This window comes from Neocloeon triangulifer, unplaced genomic scaffold (genome assembly GCF_031216515.1).
Source record: "Neocloeon triangulifer isolate White Clay Creek 2 clone unplaced genomic scaffold, ASM3121651v1 ptg000001l, whole genome shotgun sequence".
In the NCBI taxonomy this organism is placed as follows: Eukaryota; Metazoa; Arthropoda; class Insecta; order Ephemeroptera; family Baetidae; genus Neocloeon; species Neocloeon triangulifer.
Genome location: NW_026775544.1, coordinates 913,309 through 924,268, shown reverse-complemented (window position 1 = coordinate 924,268; position 10,960 = coordinate 913,309). Strand labels below are relative to the sequence as shown.

Below are 10,960 nucleotides of genomic sequence, written 5' to 3'. Positions count from 1 at the left end.
ACAATAATGACGACACGTTCAATACGGTATTAAATGAAATTATCGAAAACGCCAATTCTGGCCAAATTTGCTCTATACTGATGATGAATGATGAAGCGTCAGAATTAGAAAACCCAAATTTGCCTGAACCAGTAATGCATGGAAGGGTACTTCATCATGAAACTGATGGTATGATCTGAATCTTTATGTATTAAAAAATATTTTCCTTAATTTCTTTTGCAAAAGTAGCAGCCTTGCGTTCAAGTAATAATTGTCTTTTGGAACACGAAGACCTGCAGACCTTCCAACAAAAGTCTGGTATACTGAAAGAAATTATCACTGGTTGTTTCCTTGCAATCTCTTTAACTGGTACTAAAGGAAAATTTTATTATCAAATTATACAATTCAAGTTTTTTTTATTATAGTCTTCTGCTTGTCGTATTTTATTTTGGCTGAAGTTTTCCCGATTGCTATGATTGTAATGGGGTCCATCTATTACGGCGAGTGTCCAGCAGCACCCAAAATTCCGTTTTACCTGATCGTCGGAGGTCTGAATTTTGACATATTAACTTGCAAATAATTAATTCAACTAATGTGTCTTCATATAGGTTTAACAGTGTTTTTAGATAGGCTGGTCGGCGAAAAATGGAATGGCCCACTAATGGAAATGCTCGAATTTGCATTTGTGATTATTTGGTTTGTGCTCGGCTCGATTTGGATCTACAGACTTTACAAGCCGAGCTGCGATTTCAATGACAAGGATTATTGCCATCTACTTGTTTGCATTCTGGATCACCACTTCCCAGTGGATCTTTGCAGGGTTGTACCTTTTTTTGTCATTTTAATTGTAGCAGCATCATTTATAAGAAAATTTTAGTTAATGCTCATCTCCAATTTTTCTTATATTTAAATTGGCATTTTGATTTGCCGATAAAGAATAATGTGAAATATTTTGAAAAATTTATTATATTGCTATGAGGAATAAAAAAGCATCGAATGAAGGAATAAGTTTTTCATTATTATTTCAACAAAATTATTGTATGAGAAAATTATTAGCTGTCGATCTCTTTACAAAGTTTAGTTACCAAAACTATATTCTATTTATAGCCGCGCAATTAGCAATTATACATGTATTGTGTATGGTGAAATAAATAAATTATGGCAAACAGTATGATTTATAATATTTAACATAATACAGGTTGCGATGAGTGAAAGTTTCGTGAGTTTTGAACAAAAATAATGCTCTCAATTGTCTCTTCTCAAAAAGCAAAATAATATAGTCAAACTGCGTCCATTGGAAACGTTTTCACACACAAAAAACGATATTTTATGCTGTCGTCGTGGCTCCGGGATTGGCGTTCTTGTAGGCGGAGAAGAATGCCAATGCTTTCATGAGCTGGTAGCTCTTGGAAACGGGAATGTTCGAGTCGTACAGTTTTTCCGACTGGGCGCAATCGACGTAAACAGACCAGTTGCACTTCAGCACGCTTTGATCGAAAAGGGTGTTCTCAGGACAAAGGAAACTCTTTTGCACTAGGCCATCGTCCGTAAGGGCGCACACATGATAAACCTGTAAAAATAAATTTCGTTTTTATATTTGTCGGACAAAACAGCACGACCACACAAATACAGAATTTTGCTAAAACTTCCAAAATTAATAAAACACTATCCACCGATCCACGGCAGTGAGCATCAATAGTATTTTTGTTTTTTAAATTTTTTAAACAAAATTACATGATTTGAAAACTATTTACAAAATATACTGCGTGTTTTCTTCTTCTATCCAATTCTATCATTTACAGATTACACTTTATATTACCATATTATATTTAGTCACTTAAAGTAAATTTAACATGGGTTTTGGAAAGGTTTCTTCAAATAAATTTTCCCAATAATAATATTACTCCTTGAATGTTGCTTTAGTGTTGCAGGCCATATAATAAAGTAATGAATTTTTTTTATTCTCCGTGAAATAATTTGCATACTCTCGCCGAATTTGAACCTTAAAACCAGGGCAATTTTTACATGGAATTTGGATCAGCCACTTTTTCGGCAGACATTGATTGCACGCGGCAATTTATTTTGACGATCAAGGTCTGCGAGCACATCTTGAGTGACCTCGAAATTTCATATAAATAAAATGTAAAAAAATTCCCGCGCGTATATGAACAATTATCAACAAGCCGTAACTTTTTTCTGGTCTTAATTCCTTCTGCCTCTTTTTCACGGAACCTGCTTGCACATTAACTTTTGCCAAGGAGAACTCGTAATTACGATAACAAAAAAGCAAAAGCAGCGAACATTTCGAAAACATTAGACTAACTAAAAAGTGGTGCACAGTCATTAAATTGCGGGAAATCTTTGGCTCTCCGTGTCAAGTTAACGAGGACCGTTGTCATCAGAGGTCATCTCATCAAAAGCGAAAATTTTACAAGACAAAGAAAATGGAATTGATACGTGTTGCCTTTCAAAAAAGTCCTTGGCACGTCGACGCGATTGAGACTCTTGGTTTCTAACAACTATAAGGTTTTCCCTTTATTTATATTAATCACGGCTCTGGAAGTGTGCGTCTGTTTTGCGCAAGCAAAGAGTATGGTCATCTTATCATCATACGTCGGTCGCAATTTACTAATAACGCACTGCTAACTAAGCTCCGTGCAGTGCCGCATTAGCCTACATTCTCCAGGAAATGACAATTGAGCCTCTTTTTTCTAAAGGCCTATAAAGTTTTGTTAGCTTGATTATTGTGCTAGCGATAGAGGATAGAGATTCAATGGTGAAGATAAAATAAATTCAATCATGACAAATGAAAAATAGAGAGAGGCACTTGAAAAGGGTATTCGGGTCTTTCATAAGCTCAACACCGGTTGCTGCATTTGATTGACAAAGGGACCGGAACTCTCAAAATTCGTGCCAAGATAGGTATTGGCACGCAATATTTATTCTAAATATTTATTCTTCTTTTTAAAGCAAATATAGAGATAGATTTAACTCCATTATCAGTATTTCTATTATTTCGACATATATGAATTTTGATTATTATTTTTTTAATTTTATATTTATTTATTATACATAGTTTAAAATAATATTAAATGTTGATGTTTTTTATTTTATTTTAATAGAAAAAAGAAATTGATTTTTCTACTTAATTCAGTACGTCTCGTTTCATTCAGTGCTGCACAACCTGCTGGACCACAGCAAGAAAAGTTTCAATGTCAGATTCTGCGGCCGAGCAAGGCCAGAATGAATACTTAATTATCTTCCAGAGGTATGTAAAGGTGGAGTTGGTTATGTAACTTGATCAATAATCTACTTCCACTCTAGCTTGTATCATATAGTGAGTGAGAGGATCATCTACAGAAAAAAATGTGGAACAAAGGAACACGATCGGTTCTGTCCGTCTAATGTTTGAAGGCCACTTGTGTGTTTTCATGAAGATGCGATTAATGCAAGAAACTGCAGAGATAATATCGTTCCTTTGCAAAGACTGCAATAAATAAATTTACTTCGAACCAGTTTATTAAGGTTATGTATACTCTAACGTCACGATTTATTATTTTGATTAACAAAATTAAAAAAAGGAAATTGAACATAAATTCAACTTGTTGATGAAAGGTTGTTTAGAAAAAATATTAATCAAAATCTCTAGAAAAATAAAAATTAAATAAGCCTACTGCAATTTTGAAATTTATACTACAATTATATTGATATATAATACAAAAAAATAGTATAAATTAGCTTAGCAAATAAATAAAAATTATTTATACAAAAATTTAATTTATTTTTGATATTTTTATCCTATTGGGAATTTTGAGAGCTCATTTTTTTTATTATTATAAATCTCCTTTCGCTCTGTATCAGAGCAAAATGCACTTTCCGCTTTGTAATTATATATAAAGACTTGTATATACTTTATATTTTATATGCAAGGCGCGAGCAACGTGTTACTGAATCATGTCCTAGATTTGCCCACCGTCTCTCGCGCTTTGTTTAGTCAGGTAAACATTCAACTCTCGCCGCACCTTTTTGTATATGTCAAATCGAGCCTGATTTGTGCGCTAAGTGCTAAATAATCAGGCATTCTTTATTTTCGCGTGGATCAACAAAAGTATGCGACAGTCACGCTGGATGAGCAGATTCTTTTCAGATAGACACAAAGACAATTAAACTCGCGAGCCAGTGTGAAATCCGACTCGCAGTCGTTAAAGCGGCCGTGCAGAAAATTGCATAAAAACCTTCGCGCATGATTTAATTTAATGGCGACTCTACCCCGCATTTTGTATATGTGCAATTGAAAGTTAAATTTTATGGAAGGGCCAATTTGCAAAATTAAAAATTAAAAACTCGCATTGAAATATTTATATTCAAAGAAACAATATTGAAAAGAAAAAGTAAAAGGTGTGGAAAGAGAGAGAAGACGCGTTTTGTATGCGTGTACGTGACAGTATTCTCAATTTGCATGTCACTTGCAACAATGAACCCACAAACACACATTTCCTTTTGCATCAAACTCAAACTACAAAACTACTGACCTTGGTTGCCAGCTCAAAACAAAAATTTATTAAAATGTTTGTTCCTATTTCTACAAACTTTCTCATTCAAAAAAGAACAAGACCAATATATTTAAGTTCCCATTAAAATTTGAGCCTATCCATTTCGAAAAAATTAAATAATTATTAAATATTATATATTTTAATAGCAAAACTAAAAAAAAAAAATAGCAAAAACTCACCATGCATCCAAGGTCAACATCTGCGTAGAGTCCAGGGAAGTGCTTCTGATTTCCACACTGGAAGGACGTTGGCGGCATCTCCACCTTGGTCTTGAAGCCGTCGTCGTAGTTTTTGTCGTAATTGGCCGGATAGTACTCCTTGGGCGCGTTCATCACATACTTGGTGCCCACCTTCTGGTCCACATTGATAGTGTTGTACACAGGTTCTGGTTTGTACACCGGAAGGGGCCTGTTGGTGGTGGTCGACGTGGTGACGGCCGGCTCGCCATTCAGGAGAGCCACGGCGGCCACGGCCTGCTGCAGCTGCTCGCGGTTGTTTTTGTCCCCGAGGGCCGCTTTGATGGTGTCCACGCTGACGTTGGCCGCCTGCGCCAGCGCCTCAATATTTTGCTCCAGCTCTGCATCAATCAGGGCCAGCTTTTGCTCATCCGACTCGGCCGTCCTCGTGTCTACAGTGATGGTTGGGACACTGGCACGCTCAACAACCACCTTGGTTAAAGAACAAAATGATTTGCAATTTTACAAAATAATCAAAAGAATATTGCTGGTGGGCCAAGGCTGTGTATATTTATTTTAATATAAGTAAACATTTTTTGATGATCTGAGTGTTATTATATAACACAAATTTATTTTTTTATGACATAAATACTAATTCAGATAAAGTCATATAATTAAAATGAAAAATCACTCGGTGTAAATGTAAATTAGATAATTAAAAAAAAAATTAAAAATATTTCTTTCTTTCTTTCTTGTGTCTTTACTCTTTACTGCCCTTACAAGTAATTTTTTAATAAAATAAAAATAAATTTTTGATCTAAATTTATCAAGAGCTTCAAATGTTTAACAACACTTAAGGTAATTTAGTCAGCCATTACAATTGCATAATTATTTACATTAACCAGGATCGCCATCTGTGATAAAAATTTCCAAAATTCCATTAAGTTACAAAAATAACGCAATGAAAAAGAAAATTGATTTAAAAAAAAAATTATTTCATTATTTAAGAATAACGTTCTATTCATGGATCCGTTTTTGGCGGTCCAGTTAGGCTCTCTCACCTGCGGGACCGGGCGCACTGTGTTAACTGTCTTCCTAATTGCATTCCTGAACGCGGTCATCTCTCTGCCGTCGTTTGGTTTTCCGACCACAGCAGATCTCGAAATGCTCTGCTGATACATGGGTGCCGCAGAGGAGGCCGGGGCCGCGGATTTCAGCATCGGCATTCTTTGCGGGATTTTCTTAAAGGCCGGAGCGTCGTTCGCTTCGTCGGCTCTCTTTTGTGCCTGAACGAGTTCAAGAGAGCAAAAAAAATATAATTATTATCAAAAGAAAGCTGAAATTTTCTTACTGAAGCAGCTGCAGCTTCCCAATACGATCCGGAGACGGACCTTCTCTTGCTGCCCTCGACGTTCGACAGCGATTGCGGGAAACCCAACTCGTCTCCTACGCTCACACCTTGAACGCATTATTGAGATAATTAGCAATTGAATTTCTAAATATTAATTTTAAAAATAAAATGCACATTGCTTTTCAATAATAAAATTTGAAGAGAGAGTCGATGTAAAAAAATGCGTGCCCAATAATGTCGAGATGTCATTTTGCAGTCTCTGTATTTTCGTCTAAAAAAAATGAAAGAACCGAACTCAGGTCTCATTTCAGCGCAGAGTGGATTTTGCATTGTTGTCATTCTTAAGTGCGCGCATCACTTTTGCGTTTGTCATGCAAGTTAATTCAACGCGTGTAGTCGGCCGTCTAAACTTTCTTTCCAGGCAGCCAATTTTCTAGTGCATGCATCGGAGGTGTATGGAATAAGAGAAAGAGCAGAGGATTTTAGTGTGTCACCGTCGCGTGTGCGATTCACAAGAAAGACACAAACGTAGCCGGCCAGACGTGTTACTTGAAAGAATAATAAAAAAGCACAATGGACGTGGGAAATATACAAAAGTGACTTCTTAAAGGATTTTCAAGGGTTTTTGCAGAGCATGAAATTTGTGGTATTTGTGGCGGTGTAATGGAGAAAAAAAAACAATCATTATTTTTGTCGCGGCGCTGACCAGTCACGTACAACCAGGTGAAGGATATATAAAAATGATTAAATTAAGTGCAAAAGAAGATAATTAAATAAATCGTGCGGAACAAAATTCTAAATCACGCTACAGCAGAACTAAACAATGATATATTTTAACAACTACAACGTGCATCAGAGTTAATTAATTATTTTGATTTATTGTGTAATTTGGTGGATACAAGGAATCTATAACACGGGAAGTGAATCATTAAAAAAGCAGCATTATTGCTATTTGCTATGTGAACAAATACGCAACACGCTCAACTCTAAAATTCAATTTGTGATTTTATAGTTTTAAAATTTTAGATCACATCACACCGTTGAATTCAGGTCATATTCCTCTTCTTCTAAATGTTAATTTAAATAAAAAATAACAAATCACTGGAGAACCTGATTAGAATAGTTCTTTGAAAGATTACATTTTGCATGTTAAATTTTAAAAATGAACCACACGTTAGGAAGTTCTGGACAAATTTGTATTATGTAAGATAGAAGACAGAGAAGGGTGAATTGACCTGAAAACAATCTTCAAAAGGTTTGGAAGAAAATTTAAAAAAAGATAAATGAATGTAATTTTGTTTTAATTAATGGGTTGCAACTTGTGATTATACTGAAATAGCAAATTTAAAAAGCATAAGAAGTGTGGAATAAAAGAGGTCGTGAGACAGTGTTTGAAGGAAATTTACCAAAATGAGGGACTCACCCAACCCAATGAAGCCCTTGACACCTCCGAGGTTTCGAACTCGGAAGATACCGGACTGTTTGAAGGCGCAGTTGAGCTTGAAACCAAAATCCTGATCAAACACGCATGTGGACACCACCGGCCTAATATTGGAGGTCACCGCTGCAAAATAACATCCAGAGCATTTCGTTAAAAAATCCAAACCAAATTTACAAACATTCCGAAGCATAAATCTTGAAACTTTCATAATAAACCTTTCGATGTGTGAAGAGCGGATGTTTTTATTTTCTATGGCCCTAATTCCTGATGAGGCTCAAGAAATAATAGGAGGACTAATTTTATGAAATCCTGTCACGTTGATTCAACACATAATTTGGTGCGCGTCTTGGCATTTGAGCTCTTTATTAAACGTTAAAGAAGTACGCTTGGTGCATGTGTTTGCGTTTCCTCTTAATATTTCAAAAAGAGAATTTCCCAGCTTTCCCCCTGAGCACTCAACAGTCAAGAGCAACTGGTTTTTATTTGCTCTTATGATGCAACTAGTTATGCGGTACACGTGATTTAATCAGAGGTGATGGATAAATAGCTTCAATTTAATAGCATAGCAACTGAGTAATTGAAGAGCGCAAAAAGCAATTGAGTGCGGTATGTTATTCTCATTTACAATCACACTGACTTCTGTCAAACAAAAAATAAAAATCTTCATTATTTTGAATCTTTCTGTGCTCAAAAACAAAGGGTGGTAAAACTAATATTTTAATCTGAAAAAATTATAAATTATTTTTAATTAACAGAGCAGTATAAATTACAAAAAAAAAATATTTTTTCAGATTGAGCAGCAACTTAATTATAAAAGATAATTTCTTCAATTTTGGTTTCAGAGGTTGCATGGTCTAATTATTTATGGCGCGCTGGATTATCCTGCTGACTACTTATAACAGAAAACAAATTCTTTTTCCAATTTCAAGATTAAAACTTTGGCTTTTTCCTCCTTGAAAATTTGTAGGATTTATATTTCATTAAGAATAAAAAAAATCTATAAATATCTATATCTCCATTTTTTATGATGTGAATAATTTTCTAAATAAGAACATTTACGTTCCCTAGTTTCCGTCTGAATATTTAATCAAATCATAATAGGCAAGAATTTTTCACAGTTAATTTGCTCCCTTCAAATATTAGAGTTCTCGAGATCTGATTGATCTAATCTTTTAATTTCACGCTTAGCTTAGAATTCTCCTCTTTCTAATTTAAGTGTGAATAATTATTATCATTTATATAAAATGCAGAGGATTTTACAGCTTTAGTCAAGAATTTATAATTTTATGAATAATTTTTAATAAAGAGTAATTATGAAGGATGTTTATTTCTTACATTAGAAATCAAAATGCAGTAATATACTCTGCAGCTGCAAATTTCAAAAGAGATAATCTGATTATTGCAAGCAAGCTTTCCTTCATTTGATTAAATAAGCGCAAGGTTGAAGGCGGAATTGGAGAAATAAAGATCCGCGTTCTTGCGGCCCAGAAGTGATTGTGTGAAATATTATGAGAAAACGCGGCCTTTACATGGAATCGGCAAAGGTTGGTCGATGGACGACGCGCGTGTATAATCGCCTCTATTTTTCAGCCCAGGGCTTTTCTCGCTCTCGTGAGTGCGCGAAGGTGTGCTGGGTATACGCACAGAAAATGGAGCAAAATCATTACAAGAAGGTCACTCGCGCCGAAAACCATAAAAAAGTAGCATCTTTTCCGCAAAATAAAACACACACAAATTTGCGAAAAAAATCTCACCTATGCAAACTGCAAGCATCACACAGGCGAAACTGAAATGGGCACGCGCCATTGCGGTAATTCACACACGACCAGGGCTAATGCGAAAAGCAGCGCATAAATGCACTCGTTTGTATCCGCCGTCGGCACCGACTTTCCAAATCACCAGTCTAACGCACACTGACGCAGCCGAGCTCCTTCTCGCGGCAGAACCCCTTCCAACTCAAGCGCGCCGATATCCATCCACCTGACGCAGCCTGGTGCCTTAACCTTGCTGTCGCTCCAGCATCCATATCCATGCGAGATTCAGTCAGGAACTCTTTTGCCGGCGGATGGGCACCCGAATAACGAGTTTTGTTTTCTCTTCTGCTCAAGTATGAAGAAGGTTACACTCTTTTGACTCGTCTGATTTTCGCGAAAATTGTGTCATCCTTCATGATTCCAGCAGCTTTCTCAAAAAATGCATTAATATAAAATCGAGGCTCAAAAATATGATTAAGAAGAGTGAAGTTCAAAATAGTGATTTTTTTAATACAATATAATTTGTATTTTTCATGACAATGAATTTTATTTTGAAAAATAAAATTCAAAAATTATGTTACTAAGTTATATGAGGCTACTCCACAATAACATGGTTTGGAATTTTTGTTATTGAGAATTATTTAGTCAAAATGAATTTACAATTCATTCAAGTATTTCCTCTTATTTAACTATTATAATTTTTTTCTATAATATAATATTTCTTTAAATCTAAGTTAACAGTTTACACTAATAATGCAATTAAAATTCAAAATATTTAAATAAAATAATTAAATTATGATTCCAAAAATTTATGATTTATTACATGTAAAAAATTAGCTTTTGGGATAAAAATATCAAATATTTATAAGAAAATCTGACACAAATTACAATTCTTATGCTTTTAATGAAGATTCTTCTGCAGCTGGTCCATTTCCAAGTTACTATAATAAAACTGCAATATAAGAGGGTGCGCTTGAATGAAATTCTTTTCTCTTTTCGCCTCTCATCGTAAAGTGCACGCGGACACGATGCGAAGATGAGCACACGCGGCGCGAGATTCAGATATATATTTGTTTACCGGCAGTCTTGGCGCAGCATACCTTCAGTAGGTCACTATGCCGCAAGCTGCCGATCGGAGCAACCAACGGCTGATGTCATAACCAGAGGAGCCGTTCTATCCCAGGCGAAACGGGAAACAAATCAGCTCGGCTGCTTTACAGTGTATCAGAGAGAGGCGCGGCTTCATTAAAATTATAGGCATCAACGATTGCATTAAATAATAAAAACGAAGATTAAAATTTACGCAACGGTCGAGAAGTGAAGAAAAAATCTTGCACATTTTTTTAGTAGATTTCTTAAATTTTTCTCTTCTATTTACAAGTTAAGGCAAGTCATTTTCTTTTATGATCACGGTGTGAGTGACACGCATTCGCTTTGTTAAAAGCAATAACTGCAAATCATCTTGCATTGAAAGTAAAAACGCATCCAACACATGGACTCGCTTCTTGTGCATAAATATCGGTTTTGTCGATCGCTCATCATAAAAAAGTATTAAAGAAAGGTGCACTGAACATTATAAAGGGGTAACGGTATTAAACTCACTAGCGAGACGCCGGCGGAGAGAAACTTCCTCGTCGATCGCGCGCGACCCTACTTTTTAGCGTGTTTGCCTTTTGATTACGGCCGGCGAGCGCGCCTTGACCCTG

The 10,960-nt window shown here is 35.6% G+C and overlaps 1 protein-coding gene and 1 long non-coding RNA gene across 3 annotated transcripts; one reads left to right on the top strand and one right to left on the bottom strand.

The window, feature by feature from the left end:
• Positions 1–959: 959 nt before the first annotated feature.
• On the bottom strand, positions 960–9,427 carry LOC132201453 (uncharacterized). 2 transcript variants are annotated; one of them, XM_059627629.1, is made up of 6 exons: positions 9,255–9,427; positions 7,483–7,623; positions 6,060–6,166; positions 5,770–5,994; positions 4,712–5,200; positions 960–1,549 (listed from the first exon to the last, which is right to left on the bottom strand). In XM_059627629.1, the coding sequence occupies exons 1-6, from the start codon at positions 9,304–9,306 to the stop codon at positions 1,307–1,309; spliced, it is 1,257 nt and encodes a 418-aa protein (XP_059483612.1). In that variant the 5' UTR covers positions 9,307–9,427; the 3' UTR covers positions 960–1,306. The 2 variants fall into 2 exon arrangements, with proteins under 2 accessions (XP_059483612.1, XP_059483622.1); XM_059627639.1 differs by lacking the exon at positions 7,483–7,623.
• LOC132201464 (uncharacterized) lies at positions 2,366–3,644 on the top strand. Its single transcript, XR_009442283.1, has 3 exons — positions 2,366–2,505; positions 3,153–3,247; positions 3,304–3,644. It is a non-coding gene; the product is annotated as an uncharacterized LOC132201464 (long non-coding RNA).
• Positions 9,428–10,960: the final 1,533 nt, after the last annotated feature.